Source organism: Mauremys mutica, chromosome 20, assembly GCF_020497125.1.
Source record: "Mauremys mutica isolate MM-2020 ecotype Southern chromosome 20, ASM2049712v1, whole genome shotgun sequence".
Lineage (NCBI taxonomy): Eukaryota > Metazoa > Chordata > Testudines > Geoemydidae > Mauremys > Mauremys mutica.
In genome coordinates, this window is record NC_059091.1 from 18,297,409 (window position 1) to 18,323,818 (window position 26,410).

Here is a 26,410-nt window from a genome sequence, read left to right on the forward strand (position 1 = left end):
CCTGACCTGCCTCTCCGTGGGCCAGGCAGGTGTCATTATGACTAACCCTGAATGGTGTGAGGTGGCATCTGATTGTTCCTGGGACAGGCTCGTCAGCCCCATGGTTTATCGGGCACCCTTGTGCATGGGGCTGTACAAACAAATTCAAAGCCTGGTCCCTCCCCTCAGTACTGTCAGGTTCAGGGCAGGAAAGGGCGTCTGGAGCTCTGAAGTGAAGCATGTCACAGATCAGAGGGGTAGCCGTGTTAGTCTGGTTCTGTAGAAGCAGCAAAGAATCCTGTGGCACCTTATAGACTAACAGACGTTTTGCAGCATGAGCTTTCGTGGGTGAATACCCACTTCTTCAGATGCAAGTGGTGGAAATTTCCTGGGGCAGGTATATATAAGCAAGCAAGAAGCAAGCTAGAGATAACGAGGTTAGATCAATCAGGGTGGATGAGGCCCTGTTCTAGCAGTTGAGGTGTGAAAACCAAGGGAGGAGAAACTGGTTCTGTAATTGGCAAGCCATTCACAGTCTTTGTTTAGTCCTGAGCTGATGGTGTCAAATTTGCAGATGAACTGGAGCTCAGCAGTTTCTCTTTGAAGTCTGGTCCTAAAGTTTTTTTGCTGTAGGATGGCCACCTTAAGATCTGCTATTGTGTGGCCAGGGAGGTTGAAGTGTTCTCCTACAGGTTTTTGTATATTGCCATTCCTAATGTCTGATTTGTGTCCATTTATCCTTTTCCTTAGAGACTGTCCAGTTTGGCCGATGTACATAGCAGAGGGGCATTGCTGGCATATGATGGCATATATTACATTGGTGGAAGTGCAGGTGAATGAACCGGTGATGTTGTGGCTGATCTGGTTTGGTCCTGTGATGGTGTTGCTGGTGTAGATATGTGGGCAGAGTTGGCATCGAGGTTTGTTGCATGGATTGGTTCCTGAGCTAGAGTTACTATGGTGCGGTGTGCAGTTGCTGGTGAGAATATGCTTCAGGTTGGCAGGTTGTCTGTGGGCGAGAACTGGTCTGCCACCCAAGGCCTGTGAAAGTGTGGGATCATTGTCCAGGATGGGTTGTAGATCCCTGATGATGCGTTGTAGGGGTTTTAGCTGGGGACTGTATGTGATGGCCAGTGGAGTCCTGTTGGTTTCTTTCTTGGGTTTGTCTTCCAGTAGGAGGCTTCTGGGTACACGTCTGGCTCTGTTGATCTGTTTCCTTATTTCCTCGTGTGGGTACTGTAGTCTTGAGAATGATGTCACAGATGTCACAGATGTTAATGAACAGAAGGGGCAGTTGAGGCACAGAGAGGGGAAGGGACTGGCTCAAGGTCACACAGCAAGTGAGAGACAGGCAGAACCCAGGAGTCCTGACCCCCCGTCCTTCCCCACCCCCTCTCAAACCATGAGACCACACTCCCCTCCCAGAGCTGGGAACTGAGCCCAGGAGTCCTGACCCCAGTCCCGTCTGCAGAGGAGAATGACTGAGGGGCAGGGGACGGGAGGGGTCACTTAGCGACTTGCCCCTACTGGGACCTGCTACAGACCAGCGACAGGTTAGGCTGGTCCGGGCCATTCCCCACTGGCTCAGCGCCCGCCGCAGGCCCCATGGGGCAGGGGCTGGGTCGGCTACATAGTGATGCCGCCTCTCCCCATCCCGCAGCTGCCAGGATGCCGCGCTCCTTCCTGGTGAGAAGCAAGAGGGGCCCAAACCACCCAGGGCAGCGACCGGAGGGTCTTGGCGGTGAGTGGAGGGGTGGGGGAAGGGGTGAGCTGGGGCAGCAGGTGAGGGGAAAGTACCCGCAAAGGGAGAATGCGGGGGAGGGGGCAGGCAAGGGGAGAAGGTCGCCCTCTACTGGAGAGCAAGGGAGGGGCAGGGAATGGGAAGGGTGGGGCTGGGTGAACATGGAGAGAACCCCCCCAAACACCCCCATGATCTCACCTGGAGGCCGGGGGTTCGCCTGCCCTGCCCAGCCCAAGGTTGGGGGTGGAGGGGAGGCTCAGGGAATCTCACCAGCAAATCCTTCTTCCAGACCCAGCCTGGGAAGCGCCCCGAGCAGGGCCGGCGCCGGCCCAGCCCCCCGAGCTGGGGCAGGGGGCAGAGGAAGGGAGCAGAGCCCATCCCAGGGCCTTGGAAAGCTGTGGGGTGCAGGATGGGGAGGGGGCAGCCAGCCAGCCGCAGCGCAGCCCCCCCGCCAAGACGGACTTCAGCCGGAGCTGGGCCTGTCGGCCCCTGCCAGGTAACCCCCCACCAGCCCCATGCTCCTCCGGGGGGAGCCCCTCCCAGTCCCACACCAGCCCATCACTCCCAACCTCCCAGCCTCCCTCTCCAGGGGCAAGTTCCATGCCCCTCCCCACCCTGTCTGAACTTGCCCCTGGGGGGCAGTGGCAGGCAGGTGGCCAGTTCTGTGATGGGGGCACGTGCCCCACTCGGAACTGGACTGAGACCCACCAACCTCATTTTACACAATGACAACTACCCGTGTCCCGTTCCCCACCCTCGGAGCCAGCCAGCCCCTGGGGCCAGATCCGATCAGAGCCGGTGCCCCACGGAGGGGAAAGGCTCCATGTCCCAATCGCTGGCCCCCTGAACCAGCCGGAGCTGGCGCCCCCTGGAGGGGAAAGGCCCCATGTCCCAATCGCTGGCCCCCTGAGCCAGCCGGAGCCGGCGCCCCACGGAGGGGAAAGGCCCCATGTCTCAATCGCTGGGCCCCTGAGCCAGCCGGAGCCGGCGCCCCCTGGAGGGGAAAGGCCCCATGTCCCAATCGCTGGGCCCCTGAGCCAGCCGGAGCCGGCGCCCCCTGGAGGGGAAAGGCCCCATGTCCCAATCGCTGGGCCCCTGAGCCAGCCGGAGCCAGCGCCCCCTGGAGGGGAAAGGCCCCATGTCCCAGTTCCCCACTTGCTGTTTCGCCGTAGGCGTGAGCAGCCCCCTAGACGTGTCGTTCAAGCCCTTCTGGAGCAGCTACCGCAGCCCTGAGCTGCAGCACCTGGTGCAGAGTGTCCTGCCGCCGGCGCTGGGCTCCGGGAGGGAGCTGGGCGGGGACGCCGAGGGGACCTCTGGCCTCCTGGGATCTCTCCTGCTCTTCTCCAAGCCACCACACAGGTGCAGCTGCTGTGAAAAGGTAACGCCCCCCCTCCCCCCCCCAGCAAAAGGGACTGGGCTGAGCCCCTCGCCCTGCTGACCCTGGGAGCTGAGGCCTCCCTGCGTGATCGAGCTCCGGGAGCTCCATCCCCCTCCAGCGCTTGGCCTCCCCTCAAGGCTGCCAGCAATGGGGCTGTTCGGAGGCTCCTGCCCCTGGGAACTGGACGGAGAATCCTTCCCTCCTCACTTCACGCGGGCGCCACTGCCTGCCAGGGCAGGATCAGATCCAGCGCCCCCTAGAGGGGCAAGGCCCCATGTCCCGTTCCCAGCCCCCACCTTTAAACAGAGCTGAGTGAAGCCCTCTCCCCGCACCCAGCCTGGTGCTTCCCAGTGTGGGGCTGCGCTGCCCCATATGCCAGGCTCTGGCACTGCCCTGGGGCACATTTACCAAGCTGCCCAGCCGCTCCTGCCATCTGTGTGCAGTATCACCTGGCCTATGGGGCACTGTCACTGGGGGCACAGGGGGTGACCCATCGGGGGCCCGATACCCAGCACCCTTGGCTCAATGATGCACCTGGGGGGTCAGCGGGTGAGGCCTCAGCTGTGGCCCCATCAGAGCAAATGCAGCACAAGCCTTTCACCCCAGCAGGGCCAGCTCTGACCCCACTGAGTCCGACAGCCGAAGCCCTGCTCGCACTCAGGGGGTTGGCTTGGGGCTGTGAGCTGAGCCCAGCTGCTGGCTCTGTGGTGGCCCCCGTGAGTGTCATGAGTTTGGGGCAGGTCTGAGCCCCTTTCTCGGTGCATCTGTATCATCCCAGTGCCATTTCCCGGCCCCGCTGGCATTGTGGTGGCCGAACTGCCCCACCCCACAGGATGCTAGGGGTCTGTAAGCAGAGGGGACAGCTGGGAGGGGGTCTCTGGGGCAGGCAGACAGCATGGCCTAGTGGACATAACACCAGACTAGGACTTGGGGACCAGGGTTCTCTGATCTGCTTGGGTGAGTTCTTCCCCTCCCGCTCTGAGCCTCAGTTTACCCTTCCAACCTGTGTCTGTTTAGCGTGTGACCAGGGAGTGTCGCACTCTGTGCAGGGCCCAGTGTTGGTGGCTCTGTCTCCATAGGGGGCGCTCGGTGCTGCCGTGCTGTGTAGTGGAAACTTGCCCTGCTTGGGTGGAGGGGGCTGGTAGCTAACCGAGCCCCGTCCCTGCCAGGGGCTGCCCAGCTGGCCCCTTGTCCCAGTGTCGGATGGTGGGCGGGGGGGGGGTAATTGTGAGGTTTCCCGCTCAGTGTCACGAGCGGGTGGCTGTAGAACAAAGGGAAGCGACACAGGCTGGCCCCAGCAAACGTCCAGGCACCAGACGGGCTGGGTTCCGTCACTGCTGTGATGAGTTTGGGGAGGTCTCAGCCCCGCCCTACATGGCCACCACCAATTCCAGCCCGTACATTTGGGGCAGGCTCCCCATGTTGACCCCATTTCTGTCCCCACCCGCAGGGCCTCCCTGCAGCCCAGCGCCTCGGCAGCCACCTGAAATGCTCAACGCTCTGCAGCCACGTGGCCCCATGGGGGATGTGTGGCCACCCGGGCGGCCTGCAGCACCAGCCTGCCCCTCCCGGCCTGGGCAAAGGGAAGCCAGAGGTGGGTGAGGCCTGGTGGGTGGGGTGGAACGTGATATACAAATGGGGGTTTAGAGGTGGATCTTTTGCAGCAGTGAGGGGCTTTGGGGGGCTGGATGAGCATCCATTTGGGCAGGGGGCAGCCATGGGGCTAACACTGAGGGGGCCTGGCAAGGTGCCATGGGGTTGGGGTGAAAAGGCTGGGCTCTATGGGGGAGGCCACTGGAGGAGGCCGGGGGGTTCTGCAGTCCCCTGTCCCGTCCCGTCCCCCCCAGACCCCAGCTGACAGGTCTCCCTGCAGGTGAGGAGCTTCCCCTGCCGGATCTGCGGGAAGCAGTTCAAGCGCTCGTCCACACTCTCCACACACCTGCTCATCCACTCGGACACACGCCCCTTCCCCTGCCCCTTCTGCGGGAAACGCTTCCACCAGAAATCCGACATGAAGAAACACACCTTCATCCACACAGGTGAGGGGCAGCCGGCTCGGACTCCCCCAACCCTCAGGACAGGGCATTGGCAGAGATTTGGGGGGGACCTCACAGCTAGGACAGCAGGGTCTGCAGGTCAGGATTGTGGGGCGCTGGCAGAGTTGTGGGGGGAGCCCAGGGCTGGGACTGCAGGGGCTGCGGGTCGGGACTGGGGGGCACTGGCAGAGCTGGCGGGAGCCCAGGGCCGGGACAGCAGGGGCTGCGGGTCGGGATTGGGGGGCACTGGCAGAGCTGGCGGGAGCCCAGGGCCAGGACTGCAGGGGCTGCAGGTCGGGATTGGGGGGCACTGGCAGAGCTGGCGGGAGCCCAGGGCCGGGACTGCAGGGGCTGCGGGTCGGGACTGGGGGGCACCGGCAGAGCTGGTGGGAGCTCAGGGCCGGGACAGCAGGGGCTGCGGGTCGGGACTGGGGGGCACCGGCAGAGCTGGCGGGAGCCCAGGGCCGGGACTGCAGGGGCTGCGGGTCGGGACTGGGGGGCACCGGCAGAGCTGGTGGGAGCTCAGGGCCGGGACAGCAGGGGCTGCGGGTCGGGACTGGGGGGCACCGGCAGAGCTGGCGGGAGCTCAGGGCCGGGACTGCAGGGGCTGCGGGTCGGGACTGGGGGGCACCGGCAGAGCTGGCGGGAGCTCAGGGCCAGGGCTGCGGGTCGGGATTGGGGGGCACCGGCAGAGTTGTGGGGGGAGCCCAGGGCTGGGACAGCAGGGGCTGCGGGTCGGGATTGGGGGGCACCGGCAGAGGTGGGGGGCAAGAGCCCAGGGCCGGGACTGCAGGGGCTGCGGGTCGGGACTGGGGGGCACTGGCAGAGCTGGCGGGAGCTCAGGGCCGGGACTGCAGGGGCTGCGGGTCGGGACTGGGGGGCACTGGCAGAGCTGGCGGGAGCTCAGGGCCAGGGCCAGGGCTGTGGGTTGGGATTGGGGGGCACCGGCAGAGTTGTGGGGGGAGCCCAGGGCTGGGACAGCAGGGGCTGCGGGTCGGGATTGGGGGGCACCGGCAGAGGTGGGGGGCAAGAGCCCAGGGCCGGGACTGCAGGGGCTGCGGCTGCGGGCCGGGATCTGCTGCCTGCCTGAACAGCGGCACATTTGCTGCACTTGCCTCCAAGTCCTGCCCTGGACAAACTGGTCCCTCGCGCCTGCTCCAGCCTCCCGTCCCGCCGCCGCGCAACTCCATGGAGCCACAGCACCACCTGGTGGCCTGATCAGGGAATGGCAGGTGAATGGGGTCACAGGGGTGCAAGCATCGACCCCATGACCATAGATCCAGGCTGAGCTGGGCCCATGGCCGGCCGGGTGGGTGGGGGCCCTGGGCCCGTGGCTGTCTGGGGCCCTAGGCCCATGGCCGGCCGGGTAGGTGGGGGCCCTGCTACTCTAGAGTCCTTCCAGTCCTTCCCTGAGTGAGTTCTGGGGCTCTCTGCTGCGCCCTGAGGGATCCCAGCCCCCACCCCTAACCTCTCCCCCCCGCCCCCCCGCAGGTGAGAAGCCTCACAAATGCCAGGTGTGCGGCAAAGCCTTCAGCCAGAGCTCCAACCTCATCACCCACAGCCGCAAGCACTCGGGGCACAAGCCCTTCGCCTGCTCCCTGTGCCCCAAGGGCTTCCAGCGCAAGGTGGACCTGCGGCGCCACCAGGAGACCCACGGGCTCTTCCACAGCCCCGGGGGCAGCCAGGCACCGGGCGCCCTCCGCTAGGGGCCGGGCAGGCGGGGCCCGGGACACCCGGCCTGCAGGGGGAGCTGTGGAGGAGAAACCCCAGAGCTGAGGGGGCTCCTGGATCATCCCCCAAGCTGCCATCATGCCCCGCCCCCCCTCGCCTGGAAGGTGCTGCGGGGGCCCACAGCCACCATGTGACGGAGCCGGCAGGAGGACTCAGCTGCCTGCCCTTGGTGGGCCCCTCTTGCCAGCCAGACCCTGGGTCCCCCCATGGCTGAAGGTGGGCACAGTGGGACAGTCAGGGGCACTGTTTGGGGCGAGGGGGGAGCACCAGTCCGGTTGCCCTGGGGCTTCACTGCATCTGGCTCCCTGCATGAGCATCTCCCCGGGGGGCTGGGCTGGGGAAGAGAGAGGGGTGAGCTGTGGGCTGCACCCCCCGACCCAGCCGCAGGGGAGAGAGGTGAGCTGAGATCTGTCCTGTGCCCCAGTAAGCAGAGAGGGCTCCTCAGCCCGTCGCTGTAACCCTCCCCCGGCTGCCGGCAGAGAATTAAAGGACGTGAGCGGAAAGCAGCCTGTGTCCGGGCCCCTGGCAGCAGCGACACCGCGAGCAATAACACACAGGCAGCACCGGCACGTCCTCTGCAGTCACATTTATACCCTGAAAGCGCAAACACTAGCCACAGCCCCGATGCCACGCGGCCTGCCCCGGGGCCCCTTCCGGCCTGGGCGAGGCTGCCGCCCGCTGGCTGCCCGTCACAGGGAGGGGGCCCTTCGGGCCAAGTGGAGAGGCCCTTCCCCGAGTGGCCTCCCTGGTTGTGCTGAGCAGAGTCCGATGGGCTGCTGATCCCGGGAGCCGCAGGGCCGGGCGCCTGCAGGTGGTGACAGTGGGGCTGGTGCCAGCGTATTCCCAAGAACACGGACAGGGAGGCCCCTGTGAGCTGCCAGAGGCAGACAGATAGATGGGTCAGTGGGGCGCCCCCCCCCATCCACCCCATGCTCCCATTCCACCACCACCCCCCATGCTCCACCACACACCACAGCTCAATTCATCCCACACGGCTCAACGTCCCACCCTGCGGCAGGGAATCCCACCCAGGCTGGGGGATTTCTCCATACTTGCGGGACCACCTTCCTCCACTGGAGGGGGGGTATTTCCCAGGCAGCCCCTGAGGGGGCTTGAGCTGCAGCGTTCTCTTTTCTGTCCCTAGTGCCTGCTCTGCCCCAGTTCACCCCTCCCCCCAACCCTGCCCCCTGTGTGTCCCCTACTCCCAACCCTCCCCCTTGCTCCCATAACCGTGCGCCGGGGTATGCCTGGCAGCCATGCTGGTGTCTCCGGATTGTTCTCATTCACAGTAGAACCATCGAATCCCTCCCTGAACCCTGCTAAACTCCCAACTTCACAGAGCCCTTGTGGCAAGGAGTTCCACTGGCTCACAGCAAGGAACAAGGATTAAGACTGAATCCGCTGCCTCTCCCATCCTTTGAGTGTCATCTGCTGCCTGGATTCATCCCACACTGCCTTTGCCACCCCACTCATTAGCTACAGACAGCCAGTTTTATTTGACACCAGCTAAGCCCTTAGACCTCGTGGCAGGGAGTCCTGCAGGCTGTCTGTGGAACTTGGCACAAGACAGACCAAGCGCCTGGGGGAGGCTTCACTAGAAGGAAAGGCCCTGGTGTGAATCCTGGGGCCAGGAATGGGGCTGGCAGAGCTTAGGAGAAAGGGCTGGGGATGGCAGAGTGCCAAGGGGCGTTTTTGGGATGGGGGCTAGGAAGCAGGACCCCTTCGACATCCTGACTCTGTCTGCTCAAACCATTAGCCCCACAGGAGTCCTGGGCCTCAGCCCCTCCCTGCTCTAACCCACTAGGTGCCACTCCCCACCCAGAGCTGGGACAGAACTCAGGAGTTCTGGCTCCAAGACCCCCCTCCCCCGTCTCCTCCCAGAGCTAAGGGGGCTTTTCCCTGGGGCTCTGGGGATGTTGGTAGCTTTAGACTCCGGGGTACAGAGAAGGATTCCTGTGGAGTCCCCTGGTTCCCCCCCCCCACACACACACACACGCATGTGACACATGACAAGCCCACTCCCACCCCCAAATGTATTGGCTAGGAAGGAACCACTGGTCCAGCGGGGTGGGGGGAGGTATGGGCAGCAACTGGTTCAACGGTGGCACCATCCATCTCCTGACCCCCACCTCAACCGACGGCCACTCCTACCTGTCCTGGAGTGAATGAGCCAGAGCCCCCCAGTGAGAGAGACGCCGATGATGAAAGCTGAGAAGACGATTCCCACCACGGTGGGCAGCTCCAGGCCCTGGGGAAGGGGGGCTGTGGGGAATGGGGAGAGTGAGCCCCACAGCCACCCCCAGGAGCAGATGCAGAGCCAGTGCTGGGGTGGGGGAACCTAGGAGTCCAGGCTCCCAGACTCCTCCTCCACCCTGCTCTCACCCAATAGCCCCCCCGCCCCCAAACAGGGAATAGAACCCAGGCATCCTGCTTCCCAGCATGCCCTCTGTTCCCACTGAACCCCAGGGGAGCTATGTGCTCTCTGCAGCTTGCAAAGCAAGTGGGCCACCAGGTGGCTTGGGGGGGGTGATATCAGGAGGGCATCTCTTACCAGGGGTGTCTCTCCCTGCTCTGGCCGGGGTGCCTCCTTCAGCGCCTTCCCCCTCCTGCCAGCCAGAGGAAAGGGCACCGGAAAGGGATCTGCGGGGAGAGGACAAGGAAGCCGGAAACACTTTGAGAGACCGATGGAGACAGCCCCTGATCTCCTCTAGGGGGCGCTCTCCCCTGGCAGTCAGCGCTCACCCCAGTTCCCAGGCCAGTGCTAGGGGGCGCTGCACTGCAGGGCGATTGCGTCAGGGCCTTGGTGTGTTGCAGTCTCTGTGCCTGCTCCCATAACCAGCCCCAGCCCGTCCCAAGTCTCACCTGTTCCTGGGGTGGGTTTGGTGGCTCTGGCCAGGCGCCCCACGGTTACGATGATGGGCTTGGTGAAGGTGTGCTGGAACCGCCCGCTGCCCGGCTCCCCCACGCGGCTGCTGGGGCATGCCCCGGCCTGGGGCCCACACTGAAACCGACAAGGCTCAGACAGGCACCTCCTCCCAGTAGTGGATGCTCACCCCTCCCCCAACCTTCCCAATCCCAGCCCCAGCCCCTCCCTCCACCCTACTGGTCCCAGCCCTGGGGTCCCACCCCCTTCCTGAGCCCAGCCACGCTGGTTCTAATTGGTGTAGATGGACACTGATTTGTCCCAGAGAACGTCTGCCCCCCCACCCCCAGCTGCTTGCCAGGGGTCACAACTGTGGCCAAGAGTCCTGACTCCAGGGGAATGGGAAGCCAGGGGGCCTAGACTCCATTCTCCTCCCAGAGCAGCCCCTGCAGCGTTGGCCCCCTGGGGCACCTCCCCCCCAGCAGGGATCATCGTACTGGCCTGGGAGATTCAGCCCCTGTCCTCCAGGTGCTCCCAGCATTGCCTGCAGCCCAGGGTAGAAATCCAGCCTGGGACACAACCCCTGGAGGCCAGGATAGAACGGGCCAGTTCACGCTGCCGCCTGAGCTAAAGGAGACCCCCCTTTGCTGCAGCAGTAGCTGGGCTTTTATCCCCCCGGTGGCCTGCAGGCTAGAGCCACACACAGTGGAGCAGGCTGGATTCCATCCGGCAGCGTGGTACAGACCTTGGGGAGGGCGCCCCCATAGGCCCCAGCCTGGCCCTGGGGCTCCTGGGTGCAGAGGGCCAGGCGGCAGTGCAGGAATTGGATGGAGTCGTTGTAGAGGGGCCGGAGCAGGAAGCTGAGGCGCTGCAGCTCCTGGGAGCCGGGGGGCAAGGCCGGGCCTGCAGCCCCCTTGTGGGGTGGGTGCAGAGAGACGTCGGGGTGGGCCGGGCAGCCCCCCCGCACCAAGGTGTAGGGTGAGTCCAGCGAGGAGGAGGAGCTTGGCGAGAGGAAGCAGAGGCGGATGCTGAAGCTGAGCCGAGGATCGAAGGCAGCCAGAGCAGCCTGCACAGAGGGTTGGGGAGAGCTCAGGAGGGGATGGGATGCCTCAGGCCAGCTGGGTCCCACTCCACAAACATGATTCACCCCCAAGCCTGGAACCCAGGAGTCCTGGCACACACACCCGTTCTAATCCCTGATCCTGCTCCCCTCCCAGAACTGGGGATAGAACCCAGGAGTCCTGTTACCCACCCCCATTCTAATCCCTGATCCTGCTCCCCTCCCAGAACTGGGGATAGAACCCAGGAGTCCTGCCCCCTGCTCTAACACCACCAATCTCACCTCCTGCCAGGTTAATACTGTAATTTTCTCTACAGCTCCTGCCCCAGAGCCTGGATCAATCCCCCTGTGGGTTTTGAAGAGGCCTGGGGGACAGGACCCCACAGCTCCAGCAGGTTAACCAGCCTGGTGGGGGGGGGGGAACCTGGCTAGCGCAGCCCCTCAGAGATGTGCCCTCCCGTAGGTGATGTGGCCCTGGGCAAAGCCCCAGGCTTGCTGGGGCAGAGGGGAGGGGGATCCCAGTGCCATGGGGCTGGATGGTGCCTCCCCGCCAGTTACTTCCACAAAGACGCGGCTGTTGGCCGGCACCGTGCAGGGTCCCTGGGCCTTGGCGAAAGCCTCGGAGCTGTAGACCTCCAGGCTGAGCAAGACACGGCCCAGGTGGAGGGGCAGATCCGGGATGGGTTCAGCAGAGCGGGATGGCTCACTCAGGGCTGGGGAGGAGCAGGAGAACTGTGGGAGAGAAGCAGAGGGTGTGGGGGGGGATAGGGGGCATGGGGACCAGCCCTCAGAACTCCAGTCCCAGAGACTCCCCAGTTATCCCAGTCTTCCCAAACCCTAGGCCACCTCCCCAGCCAAGACTCTCCATCCCCCCACAGCTGCTGCCCAGTCCCCACTGAGCCAGGAGCCCTTGGGAGCCAGGAACCCCCAACCCAGCTCAGGGGGTTTGGAGCGGGCCCAGCGTGCTCCCCCACTTTGAGCTGCTCCCAATAGTTTGGGAGGGAACCCACCAATCCCAGGTCCTCCCCCACTGAAAGGATCTGAGGGCCCCGCCCCACAGCGGCGCCAGAACCGCCTGGCCAAAGACGCCTCCCCTCCCCCCTCGCCCACCTCAATGGACTCCGAGCTATCTTCAGCCTGTCCCACCGGGAGCGGGGGACCCCCGGGCGCTGCCCCTGGCCCGCTGCCCCAGAGCACCACCTGGGGGGAGGGGAAAGTGGGGGGAGGGGTGGGGCGCAACCGGCACAATCAGAAACATGGGAGCATCAGACGAGACCCCAGCGCCCCAGGATGGTGGGGGCAGAGCCAGGACCAATTCTCCCAGCCCCACAGAATTCCAGTTCCCCCAGTCCTCCCATTAACCTCAGCCTTCCCAGTCCTCATTTCTCCCACTCTTCCCCAGTTCCAGTCTCCCAGAGTCACCCTGTTCTCCAGCCCCCATTGGCCCTGTCCTGCTCCCCTCAACTCCCCTAACATTCTAGCCCCTTTGCAGACCCCCAGACTCTTTCACTTCACATCTCCCCCCCCCCATTCACTCTCAGCCCCACATTGTGCCCCCTATCCCCCGGCTCACCGCGTTCTGGTACCGCCCGACGCCCGAGGTGGGGTCCAGGGCCGGGATGCGCAGGGCGCCGCAGCCGGCCAGGGGGGACTCCAGCAGGAAGTGGGTGCCATTGGACTGGGCTGCACAGCTGGGGTCCCGCAGGGTCACTCGGGCTGGGGAGAGTCTGGCAGCCTGGCCGAGGCAGGTGGGGGGAGACTATGAGACTGATACAGCCAGCACTGACTGGGAGGGGAGAGCGCCCCCTGCTGAGCCCTCCACCTGCTCCCTGCAGCACAGCGCCCCCTAGTGCCGCCCCGTGGCCAGCACTGACTGGAAGGGGAGAGCGCCCCCTGCTGAGCCCCCACCCGACTCCTCACAGCACAGCGCCCCCTAGTGCCGCCCCGGGGCCAGCACTGACTGGGAGGGGAGAGCACCCCCTACTGAGCCCCCACCACACTCCCTGCAGCACCACGCCCCCTAGTGCTGCACTCAAGGAACTGTTTATACAAGGGGATTCCTCACCTGGAGCATGTCCTTGTTGACATAAATGGCCACCCTCTCGCTCAGACACGCCACAGACAGAGCTCCCGCCAGCCTCACAGTTCTCCCACCTCCTGGGGCTGCCCGGCTTCTCTCCCAGACCATGGGGGAGATCTTGGCGGGTCTGGGGAGCGGGATGGAGGGGTGGGGGGCCTTGGCGTCCCCTAGCAGGAGAAAACAGAGTGAGGGAGCAGAGAGGAAGAAGGAACAGGGTAAGGGGACATGAGAGAGAGAGAGCAAGTCTGCCCCCTGCTGGCTGGATTGAGAACTGCCAAGCTCTGTGTCCTAGTCCCCATATTCCCACCCCGCCCCTCCTTTCACCATGGCACTGGGGTTTTAGATGTAATGGTGCCCTGGGAGGGACAGACATGCCAGCCCTGAGGGCATCGTCTGGGGCATGAGCCTCTCCCACCACTGGGGGCCACCAAGGGTCTGTCTGTGTCTGGGGAGAGGGGGCCACAGGGCAGAACTGCAGCTCCCAGCTCCCCCCGCACTGGAGGTGGGGCAGGGTCTGAGTTAGGTGGGCCCCCTAATGGCCCTCCCATGCCATTGCACCCTGTGCCCATTCCCTGCCCCTAAGGAGTCACCTACCATCTAGCCCTAGAATGACCAGGAACCTGTTCACCTGCTCGGCCTCTGTGTAAGATGTGACCCCAGGCAGTCCCTGCTCCATTGCCCAGGCCATGGGGTCACTGGCATAGGCCAGGCCCAGGGACATGCTGCTGCTCACAGCCAGGTCCGGTTCTGGTTCTGTGCCGCTGACCGAGACCTCGTGGGATGCCTGTAAGAAAATGGGGGGCAGAGTGACAGAGCCCAAGGCCAACCTGGACCCTGCTCCAGCTCAGGGTGATCAGGCTGAGGCTGGAGCAGGGCATCATGGGTAACGCTATACAAATGAGCAGCACCAGGTGAACAAGGTGTCAGCGCAAGGAGTGGCTGGGAAGTTCCAGAGAGGGGCAGCTCCACCCCAGCCACTGAGTCAGGAGCCAGGGAGCTTGGAACCGGCGGAGCTGGGCTGGGCACCAGGACTCCTGGGTTCACCTTGGCAACAGGGGACACCAGGCCAGAGGGGGCTGGGTCCGAGAGGAGAAACCAGATGAGAGGTTAAAGGTCATGATGGCTCAGAAGATGCCATGGGGCAGCAGGCCAAAGGGTCAGGGTCAGGGGGGAGAGACTGGGAGGGGGGGAGGGAAGGGTCACAGGGGAGCATGTGCATGGAGGGGTTGTGGATGGGGGGGCTGTTCCTGGCCCTGTAACCCCTCTCCTGTCCCCAGGGAGCCCTTCTCTTACCAGGACTCGCAGGCGCCCGGCCAGGTGGGGGATTCGGACCAGCCAGCTGGTGGCCGCCTCACTCTTCAGCACCACGATCAGCTCCCGCCGGGGGGAGCAGCAGCCTCCGGGCGCTTGGAGCTCCACAGTGAGATGGGCTGGGGGCCTGGAGACACAGCAGGACCCGCCCCCATCAACTGGGCTGGGCATTTCCTGCCATAGGGCTGAGCAGCAAAAGGGGTGAAGGGCCCCCCCCAGCTCTGCCAGTGCCCTTCTATCCCGACCCAAAGCCCCCTCTGTCCTTGCTGTGGGCTCTCCCCCAGCCCCCCTCAATCCTGATGCGTAGCGCCCCCCCTCCAGTTATCCCAGCCCTGGGCTCCCCCCTGCTCCAGCTTTGCTGGTGCCCCTCCATCCCGACCCGCAGCCTCCCGCCATCCCAGCCCCGGAGGATGCTCTGATGTAAGGTTCGTACCGGGGCCTGGCTCCTTTGGAGAGGATGACATGAACTTCAGGGTCTGAAGGGGGGTCAGAGGTCAGGCAGCCCCACAGGGGCCGTGGTCGGAGGCCGGAGGCAAAGTGGGTCGGGGAGAGGAAGTTCCTGCGAAGTTTGCAGACGCCTGGCGAGACCCCATCTGGGAGCGAGAATGCAGAGGGGCTGGGGAGGTTGGGGGGTTAACCCCGGAGGTCCCTTAAGGAATGGGGGATTCCTGGGGTAAATCCCCCAACATCTCCCTGGGATTCCCTCCCTCGGGCACATGGGGCTGGGTCCAATGCCCGAGGTCCCCTCCCCCACTGAAATGGGGTCTGATCCCAAGCCCCCTGCGTCCCCTCCCCCCATTGACATGAGGATCTGATCCCCACATCCCCTGGAGCCCCTCCCCCCATTGACACGGGGGCCCAATTCCCAGCCCCCGATACCGTCTCCCAGCTGCACATAGACCATGTTGACACCCCGATATGCAGCCAGGGAGCTGACCCCGCCGTGCTCCTCATGGGCCCAGCGCAGGAGCCCTCGGGGGGTCTGGGGCAGCCGGGTCTCAGTGACAGTGACACCCCCAAGGGCCGAGACTCTGGACCCCGGGGAGACCTGTAAGGGGGGGCATAAGGGTGAGGGGTCGCAGGGAGAATGGACATCCCATCCCCCGATGGGGTGCCACAAACCCCTCACTCCCACCTCAGGTCCCCATCGCTCCCAGCCCCCACAGGACTCCTGGGTTCCTCACATCTCCTAGACCCAGGGGTAACTGTCGGGGGGAGGATTCTCCAACCATCAATACCTCGGCCTTCCCACCTGTGCCCCCACCCCCACTGCCCCTGGCCAGAACCCCCCAACCCTGCTGCCCCTTGGCCTGAAAGCCCCTCCCCCATCCAGCCCCCCTCCACCCACCCCACTCCTCTGACTGCCCCTGGGACCAAACTCCTCTTCCTCCAAAAGCTCCCAATTCCCCATCCCCCACCCTGCCCCTCTGCACCCCATCCCCTGCCCCACATCCAGAGACCCTGCTCCAGCCCCAGTCCAGAGAAGTGACCTCCAGCCCCCCCTTCCCACCCCTCCACCACCCCCACTGCTCACCTGCCCCTGCCACAGCTACCTCCATCCCCCCACATCCACCACAGCCCTCCCCTCCTCCAATCCCCATTGCTGGCCCCACACTTCCCCCCACACACCTGTGCCAGCTCCGCTCCCCACCTGCCCCAACCCTCCCATACCTCCTCCACCCTCACTGCTTGCCCCACCCTCCCCCAACTGCCCTGATGTCCCTGTCTTCCCCTCCCAGCCCTTTTACACCCCTTTCCCACCTTCCCCTTCCATAGCCCCCCACACCCAAGCCCCACAGCCACCACCACCCTCACCTGGAAGGTCCATTGCTCCCCAAGAGCCACCTGGGCTGTTTGGAGGCTCCAGACCACGGGCGCCGGGGAGCTGAGCACGAAGATGGGGGCTCTGCCAGGGGGGGCTGGGCCCAGTTCTAGGCTCACCTGGGAGGGAGCAGAGGGCCCTGCATTAGGGGCTGCAGGCCCATAGGGGAGGGGCCAAGGCCATGGAGCTGGGGGCGCAGGGAAGGGTGTGGGGGCTGCAGGGGAGGGGAGGTGTGGGGGGCACGGGCAGGCATGTAGCTGGCTGAGGGGCTGGGGCACCAGGGAGTGGGAGGCGAGGCTAGAGGAGAGGGGGCACACTGTGGGGGAGGGCAGGGGGTGAGGCAGCAGGATTGGGGGAAGGGGTGTGGTGGGGGCGCAGGCCAAGGGGTTGGGATGGGGGGTGGCCGGGACAGGAAGCAGGACTATGGCGCTGGGGACAGGACTGGAGGAGGGGGCATGGGGCACAGACTGGAAGGGAGGCATGTGGGAGGCAGAGCAGGGGGCAAGGCTGTGGGGTGCAGAGTGGAGGGGCAGGAGGCAGGGTGGGAGTACAAGATGAAGGGCAGGAAGCGAGGGGGTGGGGCAGAGGGAACGGGGCAGGGTGGGGGTACAGGGTAGGGGCAGGGAGTGAGGAGGGGTGAAAGGGCCAAGGTAGAAGGTAGGGGGTGGGGCAGAGGGAAGGGGCAGGTTGAGGGGCACAGGGTGGAGGACAGAGACCAGGAAGGTGGGGCAGACGGAAGGGGGCAGGGTGGAGGGCAGGGGGTGAGATGGTGGAGTTGGGGTAGAGAGCAGGGAGAGGGCACAGGATGGGGCTGAGGTGGGGGGCCCAGGGTGAGGCTGGAAGAGGACAGGGCAGGGTCACCCCTTCCCACCTACCTGTCTGGCCCCCATTCTCCCCACTGGGCCCCGTAGGATGAGTACATGCACCTCCCGGCCCGAGGCTGAGCGCCCCCGGCTGGCGCAGCCCGAGCCTGCACGGATCTGCTCCCAGAAGCCCAGCACAGGGTGGCGAGCGGACAGCAGGCCGGGCCGGCACAGGGCCCAGTGCCGGGCGGCTGCAGAGGAGAAAGGGCCCGGTCAGCAGGAGCCAGACAGGAGTGTGGAGCCCAAAGTGGGGGCAGCTGGTCTGTGCCCGGAAGGGGAAGCTCCTGCCCCCCAGAAATGAAAGGAGTGGGGGGAGCTGGAGCTCATGGACAACAGCAGCCAGGACTCCTGGGTTCTATCCCCAGCTCAGGGAAGGCAGGGCAGTCTAATGGTTAGAGGACAGGGGCTGGCAGTCAGGAGTCCTGGGTTCTACCCCCGGCTCAGAGAGGGCAGGGCGGTCTAATGGTTAGAGGATAGGGGCTGGCAGCCAGGACTCCTGGGTTCTATCCCCAGCTCAGGGAGGGCAGGGCAGTCTAATGGTTAGAGGATAGGGGCTGGCAGCCAAGACTCCTGGGTTCTATCCCCAGCTCAGGGAAGGCAGGGCAGTCTAATGGTTAGAGGATAGGGGCTGGCAGTCAGGACTCCTGGGTTCTACCCCCAGCTCAGGGAGGGCAGGGCGGTCTAATGGTTAGAGGATAGGGGCTGGCAGTCAGGACTCCTGGGTTCTACCCCGGGCTCAGGGAGGGGAGTGGGGGCTAGTGCAGCGGTTCCCAAACTGGGGGTCGTGAGCCCTCAGCAGGTTACAGGGAGGTTGGGAGCTGTCAGTTCCACAAGGCTCACAGTTACCCCCTTTTTAATTTATAAGGGGGTGACACTCACGGCTCGCTGCATGAAAGGGGTCACCAGTACAAAAGGTTTGAAACCCACTGGTCTAGGTTAGAGGGGAAGCAGGGCACTGGGGGACACATTAACCATTTGATGACACCTCCTCTCCCCCCATCGATCTCCCAGTGGGGCCAGACTAGCTTCCCCATTCCCCTGGCACCCACCTGCTGACTGGCCCCACAGCAGCAGCAGCAGGAGGATCAGGCTCCAAGCTGCCGCCATCCCCCGCGGTCCCGGTGTGCGGGGTTCCCCGATCTGACGGGGGGATGGGGGAGCTGGTCCTGGGCAGGGAGAAAGAGAAAACTGTAGTGAGTCCCGGGGGTGCTCCAGGGTGAGGGAGGGGGCTCTGGGACCCAGGGCAGAGGAGGCTGTGTTGGGGAGGGGCCATGGGGCTTCAGGGCAAGGGGGGGCATCCAGGGACCCAGTCATTCACAGTGTGTCTGGGATGCAGCACGTACATCCCCCATCCCCACACGAGTGGGTCAGTATTTCTCCCTGGCTGAGACCTGGGATCCTTCCCCCCCACAAGAATCCAGATGGGGGGAGGCATGTGAAACAAGGACACCCCCCAGGAGTATTCCCCCAAGTGGCACGGGGGAGGGGGGCTGCTACAGGGCAATAATGAGATTTCCCTCCTGGTATTTAGACACCTCCACCTTTATGGGACCCCTAGGGAGGGTGTCCCACTATCCTCCCAACTACCTCTTCCTGCTTAGCAGGGAACCCCCATCACCTGCTCCCAGACTCCCTCCCCCCCCCCGATTACCCAATTTGGGGTGGGGTGGGGGAGAAGGTTTACCTACACGATTGATGCATCTCAGAGCATTTTGCAGAGATTAATTTTACCTCCCAACTCCCCAGGCAAGGAGCTTCTTGCCTTTATTGCTATTTTATATATAGGAAAACTGAGGCACAGAGCAGGTAAGGGATATGCCCAAGGTCCCACTGATTTCCAGCCCCCCTGCTCTAACCACTAGACTCCACTTCCCTTTCCAGAGCAGGATAAAAAACCAAGGAATCTGGACTCCCAGCCCCCAACCCCCCTGCTCTAACTACTAGACTCCACGTCCCTTTCCAGAGTAGGGTAAAAAACTAAGGAATCTGGACTCCCAGCCCCCCTGCTCTAGCCACTAGACCCCACTCCCTTCCCAGAGCCAGGGATAAAACCCAGGAGTTCTGGCTCCCAGTGCCTCTTCAGTCTTGTTCCATGCAGAAACATTCCCCTTCCCTCCCCATTCCCGCTACCTCTGCCCCTCCGTGACATGCCGAGGGCCTGACTCGCTCCTGGGGTACCTCTTCTGGGACTGCCACACAGTCTGATCTGGTGCCAGCTGGATCCAGGACAGATGCAAAGTTGGGAACGGACCAGACCCCAATCCAGCCCCGGATCACATTCAACACCCGTGGAACAGGTTCATTGCAAACCCCACTCACGAGCAGGCTGCCGGGGGCACCTTTACCTCACAGCAGCGTTGATCACAGAACAGCAAGGAGGCTTGGGAGGGGGGCGGTTCAGGGAGCCAGGACTCCTGGGTTCCAGGTGGTTGTGGGCACAGGATGCAAAGGGATCTTGGCTCTTTTATGCCAGTCCAGGAAGCAGTGGGTCCCTGGGGCTTAGAAGCCCATGGCCATCGGGTCCCTTTGCTCTGGCTGGATTCATTGCTCCCTGCAGGGAAGTTAAAAATAATTGGAAGAATACAAATAATCTGGCTCAATGGGAGGTTTAAAAATAACAACTCCCCAGGGTCAAGTTACCGGAGCGCAGGGGAGGGGAGGGGAGGGGTTAGACTCCCAATGATTGCTTTTAAGGGAACAGAACCCAAGAGTCCTGGATCCCAACCTTCTCCTCCCAGAAATGGCCATAGAACCCAGGAGATCTGTATCCCAGCCCCTTCCCCTCACACACACACTCAAAAAGATGCCAGCCCCTGGTAGGGCACACAGAGAGAAATGCTCTTTAACAACAAAGTGACACACACACACACACACACACACCCCAGTCCACTGTTGATGTGCCTTACCCCAGAGCTGGATGCAAACTCCCAGGCTTGGTCTCCCCAGCGTAACTCCACTCGTCTGCCTGTCTGTAACCAGGCAAGCAGGAGGTGAGCCTCTGGCAAGGCTGAGCCCTGTTGCATTCATGTCGCCCTAGATGTTGAGTGCCAGGAGGTGGGAGGTCCCAATCTCGCCCATTGTCCCTGCCCCGGATGGAGGCCAAGAGGAGAAAGAAAACCAGCTGCCTAAAGGGGGAGTTTGGGTTGCCCCAGAGGTGGGTGGAGTTATGAGGCAGGGTGGGAGAGGTGCTGGGTTCTGGGCTATGCACTAACCCCCATGCAGCCAAACCCTGGGTCGCTGTGACCCGCTGCCACCCACACACGTGGGCGAGGGGGAGGGCTGCAAGGTGCAACACAGGTAATTTGCAGCAGCTTTCATGGATCGCTGGCTAGGACAATGAAACAACTCACACCCTTTCCCAGCAGCCTGGGCCTATCGCGTCTGCTTCACCCACCCAGGGCATCTCCCAGGGCCTGCTCACTGACACCAGCCCAACAAGCAGGAATGTGCGACCCCCAGGAGAGGAAAATGAGAAACAGGATCCAAAGGCCTTGGCCGAGGTCCCCCTGCCAGTCAGTGGCAGAGCTGGGACTAGGAGCCTTGAGTCCTGGTTCAGTCCCTGGCTCACGGCTGTTGTGTTAATCTAGGTGGAATAGAAGGGCCCAAAGAGTGAAAGATGTTAGCATGACCCTGCCCGTTTGACATGAAGCTTTGGGGGTTGGGAACCAGAGACATCAGCCTGCTTAGTCCCACAGCAAACAGCCCATTAAACACCCCTTTGCCCTTTTATTAAAGACGCAGAAAAGAAAGAAAAGCAGGTGATGCATTTGCACGTTAAACACATGCAAGAGTGGAGAGAAGACGCAAGTGATGCAGCTTCTCCTTCTGGCGTTGACTCTCACTTGCCACCTCCCTGCTGGAGAAACAGAGTCACAGCAGGGACTGATCAGCCACTCTGAGACCTGGCAAACTTGTACCAGCGTTGGGCTGTTTAGGGCATTGTTTTGAGCTGCCTCTGGCCACAGACTCACAGCAGCGTTGCAAAATATAGTCTTTGCCGGCTCAGGCAGAAGGCGCAAGGAGGGAAGAGAAGATGATGGGGAAGGAAAAAGACATGGCGGGGAAGGGGGCAGGTGAAGAAATGGTCTCACATCCCAGGTGGGGTCGGGATTTAGCCGGAGCCAGTGCAGGTGACGATGTCGTCTGGGTCACGCTCTCTGGCCCGGACATCTCTTAGGAGCAGGACAAGGAAGGCCCAGTCGTGTCATGGTGCATCTCGGGCAGGGGTGGCAGCCATGACAATGAAGTTCGCTCCTTCCCCTCAGCACTTGTTGCACTGTGGCTCCCTCTTCCACAACCGTATTTCCCCAAAAAAATCCTTTTTAAGGACTCCCAAAGGGAGACATAGGTGGCCTAGCCCATCCCCTCCGGATTTTGTTCCCCCACAAAGCCTGATTTCTGACACACCAATTTTTACTTCATTGACGTCTGGTCCCACACTCCCGTTGTTCACCGGGCATGATCGTAACAAGGTCCTTGAGTGGTATCAGGAGGCTTTTTTGTTTGGACTAATTCTGTCTGTCTGTCACCCTTTCGCAGCTTTTCCCATCAGCCTGAGTTGTTGTAGGTTGTTGTGACACTTCATGAACTTTTATCCACTTTCCCAGTTAGGCTCCCAAGAGCGGGAACTTGTAGGCCCAATTATTACTACACTGCTAGGACCCCCAGCATGCACCCCACTCAGGAGCCCTGGCTCAATCTGCTAGACCACACTGCCCTCCCAGAGTCCTGTCCGCCAGCCTATTCCCTCCGCCTCTAAACACTGGATCCACCCGCCTGCCTGCCCTCCCAGAGCTGAGAGAACTCAGGAGTCCTGACTCCCAGCCCTGCGCTTTAGCATCCACTGTCTCCTGTTGCTCTCTGGACCCTGTTGCTTCTAATTTTAGGCCCCAGAAGTTGTTTTGTCAAAGGGGATTTTCAAACCTGGCAGGAATAACAATAAAACTTGGATTTTTATTAAAAGCTTCCCTGCAGGGTCAGGAACCGTCACTAACAATTCTATCCTCAGGAACCCCTGTGCTGCCCCCCTCCCCCGATGTCCCCAGTAACCCCTGCATGGCCCCATTGCTATCAAGGGTAATGCACAGGGGCAACTGACAGGAGCAGACTCCAGATCACTCTCCTGTAGCTGCATTGGCTCTGCAGTTTGTCACTCTAGGCAGCAGATCTGGCATGGGCAGGAGCCCAGCTGGGTGTTAGAAAGGGTCGTTTCTGCTGGCTCATCTGTGCACAGAACCACACTGACACAGAGGTTAGAACTAGATGGGAGAGAAGGAAACCAGCTGGCCTCTGCCCCTGGAGCCTGGATTGGACGGGAACACCCTTTTGTCGTGCATCTCTCTGCCCAAGTCAGGCCAGCCCCGCTGCATCTAGAACAAGTCTGGGGGTGTCACACTTCAGCTACTGTCAGCTGGGCAAATCTCAAATTCGGGGCATTCCTGTCCAACAGCTCAAGATCTCACGGAAGTAGGAGGGGAAAAGGACTATCCAGCACAGGGAGTGAGGGCTCCGTCCATCTCTGTTCGCAGCCATAGCAGCCGCTTCACCTAGGGGCTGAGGCATGGTTATGTTTCCTGCATCAGGACAGATGCTGAAGCCTCTGGATTGGGAAATAATTTACCAGGGTAATGGAGGAAGTAGAATTCACAGAGGTTAAAGCCAGAAAGGACCGTTACATTATCTGGTCTGACCTGTATAGCAGAACCCATTGCGTATTTCACCCATTTACCGCTGAGCCCAAGAACTTGAGTTTGGCTAATGCACCAGCCAGCAAGGCAGCCAGTCTGGACTGAAAACTTTGGGAGCTGGAGAATCCACCGCTTCCCTTAGGAGTTTGTTCCATGGATCAATCTCCCTCCCCGTTAAAAACCTGCCTTATTTCTATTTGGAATTTGTTCGGCTTTAATTTCCAGCCACTGGTTCTTGTTCTATCTTTCACCACTGGACTGAAGAGCCCATTAGAGCCCAGTAGGTTACGACATAATCAAGTCACCGCTTCCTTTTCTTTTTGGTGAGCTAACCGGACTCTTATTTTCCACTGCTCAGATCGCTTTGGTGGCTCTTCTCTGCACCTGCTCCAATTTTAAAACGTGGACACCAGCATTGAAGCCTGCAGCTAGGAAGGAAGACAGACAGTTTGGGACAATTTTAAAATTATGGATGTTTTCCCAGGGCTGTTTAAGGACTTGATCCTGATTGGGACTCAGTGCTGGATCGGGCCCTGATGAACAGACTGCATTTAACTCCTCCAGCAAAACAAGCCATTGCAAAAAAGCATTTCAGCTAAACCCCTCTCAAGGCTTCTCCACCTACCTGTGCTGCTCAGCAGCTGCTGCTACTGACTAAAAGCTTAGGGCTCTTGACAACTGACACCCTGTTGCCACAATTTCTGCACAACATGCATGTTTCCCCCCCTCCGATGCTGCCTAACAAGGGAGGCCTCCGTTGATGGCACAGTGAGAGGCAGACACCCAAGCAAATCTTAAAAGAATCTCTGTTTGCAAAGGGCTTTTTGTGGGATATATGGAGGGTGCGCACAAGCCCCCAGCAGCCCCCCCACGTGACACTTCTGGACAGGTTCTGCGCGCCCCCACGTGTGGGGAAAACTGGCCCCGACTGTGGATGCTTTTTAAAGTTCCGAGCAACTCCCTTTAACAAGACAGATCAGCATCATTCCCTGCACATGCCCAATTCGGCAAGAGAGAAATTGAGGCACACTTACCTATAACCACATAGTGATGCAGAGCCAGGAACAGAACCCAGGAGTCTTACCTCAAAATCTTGGGCTCTCTCAATTGACCCATTCACCCCTTTGGAGAGACCCAAACATGCTAAAAACTAGTGCTGAAACTCTCAGGATTTTGTCATGATCCTTGCAATATTTGGTGCTTTCCTTAAAGCCCCAGCTCCAGAGGCCAGGTGATTGAGTGAGGATCTCAGTTTTCATTTAAAAAAAAAGTTTCTGGCCCTTGTGGTTGAGGAGAAAAGCTTGAAAATATGACCTCCTGCTGGCTCAAACCCCAGAAGGCAAATCACCCCCGTCAAACATTTATTATTAAACACAACCAACACCTCTTGATTTTTAAACCAATCACCTGATTTTTCAGGGCCTGACTCATGCTTTTTGAACTTTTGAGATTGGTAAGACTGAAACTGAGCACAGAGCAGTGAAGTGACTTACCTACAGTGGCACAGTGATGCAGACCCTGGAGTAGAACCCAGGAGTCCTGGTTCTCAATCCCATGCCCTATCAACTGGCTCCTCCATCCCTTTAGGAAGAGGCATGAGAAGGGTAAAAAATGTACATTTAAATCCCTCTGATCACAGACACCCGCACAAACCAAAACCCCCAACCAATCAAACAAAAATGTCACTGGAAAGGTAAACTGTAAATGATTATTTTTGCACCAATTTCTGTGTTAATTAGCATGTAGTTATTTTTGAAACAAATCAGTTGGAAGCCCCACCCTCACAGGTAACAGAACATTCGTTTGTTCCATGAACAGAGCTGTCATTTTAACGGACAGTGCGGGTCCTCGGCAGGGGAACAATGTCTGGAAATGTAGCAAAAATCTATGTAGCTGCCCCAGACATTGTGTAACAATGGTTTTCCGTTTTAGCACTTTATCAGCTCTGACCTTTAATTCAACTAAACCTCTCCAGAGATAGTTTTATTTTTAAACCCAGAGGAAGAACATTATCAATTCCCTGGTAAACAGGCTTTAGTCTTTCCAATGAAACATAAAACCAAGGTCCTTGCTTAGGGTCAGTAAGGAGCTCCTGGCGCTATCCTACTCAAGATTAGTTAATCCCGATGTCTGGGTTAATTCCAACATGAGTAAATTACCTTCTGTCACCCTAATCCCCACCCCCTTCCATTTTCGAATCAAGCCATGATTCTTCACCTTTTGACTTGCGTATGGTTGCTAAGCAACTGTTAAACAGCTGCAGCATCCCACACCGAGGCAGCTGCATTTCAGCGCTGCATGAGTGATTCCTGTGTGCCATTAAACAGCTGCTGTATCTCAGCTGAGAGGGGGCTGCATTTCAGGGCTGCCCATTGTGGAGCATCACCGTGTGCCATTAAAATAGTAGGGGCATCTCACCCAGACATGGCTGCATTTCACTGCCAGGCAAGGAGATCCCTATGGATTCAATCACTTTGGGAAGAAAGAGGTTGTAGAAACAGAAGGTTTCATACTGGAGACATTTGCTGAGTGGAAAGAGACAACCATTTAGGGAAAGAATTTTTTTATTTTCAAGCTTCTAAGAGGGTTTCTACAAACAACAGAGTAAAAAAAACTATTAAAATAAGCAACAATTTCCTTTTAAAATATTTTGTGGGTTTTTTGTTCTCTTTCTTTTTTTTTATTTTAAATCCAAGAAACCCATTGAGATTAACCAGACCAGCTTGGTTGGTAGCAGAGGGACAAGCACCTTGACATATCATCTGGACTACAACTGAGGGAGAAAAGGGGACTTAAGAACCAGTAAAGTTACAGCAGACACCTTGGGAGAGCCAGGTAAGATGCCCATGCTCAGGAATAACATACACAATTTGTGAAAATGTCAACATGATTCCTGGATTCGGAAGGGAGAGCGCGCTCCTTCCAAGCTGGGGACTGGTGCTCCACAGGTCTATTATCCCAATGAGCTCCATCAGTTAATAACATAAGAATGGCCATACTGGGTCAGATCAATGGTCCATCTAGCCCAGTACCCTGTCTTCTGACAGTGGCCGGTGTCTTCACTAAGAAACTAGGTGTGTTCTTACTCCATGGTATGTAAGATCCTAGGGAAGACAAAGCACTGTGTAGTTTTCACACAAACCAGAAGGTCGAGGCAACCCCCTCAATCTGCCAACATGTGTGAAAACTATAAGCTGCTGGGATCTTATTTAACATGTGTTAAGACACCTTGTTTGCTAGGGAAGATGCAGCCTTCCACAGGAAAGTTTAGCAAAAGATGCTTTTTTAACAATATCTGTGCAGGAGATTCCGCCCTTCCACCACCCCTTTGATGCAGATTCGCCCTTTTGAAAGTCATGAAGCACACTTAACATTTGCAAAAAGGGGAATGAATGTTGCACGACCCAATGCTGCAGACTGAGAGTTTGCCTCCTTCAAGATCCTGGGATTTAGGAAAGAATTCAGCATCGCACAAATCGCAAACCATCATAACAACCACACACACACACACAAAGCGAAACTGATCTCGTCACAAGGCCTAGGAACCCAGTCGTCCTGACTCCCAGTCGTCCTGCTCTATGCTATTTTCCTCCCAGAGCTTGGAACAGAACCCAGGAGTCCTGACTCCTACTCCTCCCTTCTGCAATCACTAGAGCCCAGACCTGGGGATAGAAGCCAAGAGTCATGACTCCCAACACTCCCTGCTCTAACCATTAGACCCCATTCTCCTCCAAAAGCTCAAAACAGAACCCAGGAGTCCTGACTCCTAGTGCTCCCTTGCTCTAACCACTAGACCCCACTCCCCTCCCAGAGCTGGGGACAGAACCTGGGAGTCCTGACTCCCAGTTCACACAGGGGT

The 26,410-nt window shown here is 60.2% G+C and overlaps 3 protein-coding genes across 4 annotated transcripts in view; 1 reads left to right on the forward strand and 2 right to left on the reverse strand.

Moving 5' to 3' along the window:
* Positions 1-2,858: 2,858 nt before the first annotated feature.
* Positions 2,859-7,208, forward strand: LOC123353808 (zinc finger protein Gfi-1-like). Its single transcript, XM_044995221.1, has 4 exons — positions 2,859-3,098; positions 4,549-4,692; positions 4,972-5,137; positions 6,626-7,208. Exons 1-4 carry the CDS (start codon positions 2,859-2,861, stop codon positions 6,838-6,840), a joined length of 765 nt encoding a protein of 254 aa, XP_044851156.1. The 3' UTR covers positions 6,841-7,208.
* Positions 6,942-10,986, reverse strand: TGFBR3L (transforming growth factor beta receptor 3 like). The gene is made up of 7 exons (XM_044995222.1): positions 10,981-10,986; positions 10,474-10,917; positions 9,728-9,866; positions 9,417-9,505; positions 9,017-9,127; positions 7,436-7,739; positions 6,942-7,075 (listed from the first exon to the last, which is right to left on the reverse strand). The coding sequence occupies exons 1-7, from the start codon at positions 10,984-10,986 to the stop codon at positions 6,942-6,944; spliced, it is 1,227 nt and encodes a 408-aa protein (XP_044851157.1).
* The window catches only part of MAP2K7 (mitogen-activated protein kinase kinase 7), a 69,027-nt gene continuing 53,524 nt past the window's right edge, over positions 10,908-26,410 (reverse strand). The window contains exons 13-22 of one of the 2 annotated variants that reach the window (XM_044994614.1): positions 17,914-18,030; positions 16,877-17,055; positions 15,995-16,120; positions 14,613-14,772; positions 14,162-14,306; positions 13,463-13,652; positions 12,854-13,035; positions 12,362-12,523; positions 11,899-11,988; positions 10,908-11,520 (exon numbers count right to left, since the gene is read on the reverse strand). In XM_044994614.1, the coding sequence (XP_044850549.1) occupies positions 11,230-11,520; positions 11,899-11,988; positions 12,362-12,523; positions 12,854-13,035; positions 13,463-13,652; positions 14,162-14,306; positions 14,613-14,772; positions 15,995-16,120; positions 16,877-17,055; positions 17,914-18,030 (1,642 nt within the window). In that variant the 3' untranslated portion in view covers positions 10,908-11,229. Of the gene's footprint in view, positions 11,521-11,898; positions 11,989-12,361; positions 12,524-12,853; positions 13,036-13,462; positions 13,653-14,161; positions 14,307-14,612; positions 14,773-15,068; positions 15,228-15,994; positions 16,121-16,876; positions 17,056-17,913; positions 18,031-26,410 lie in introns of those variants that run through there. The other variant, XM_044994615.1, reaches the window with a different exon arrangement.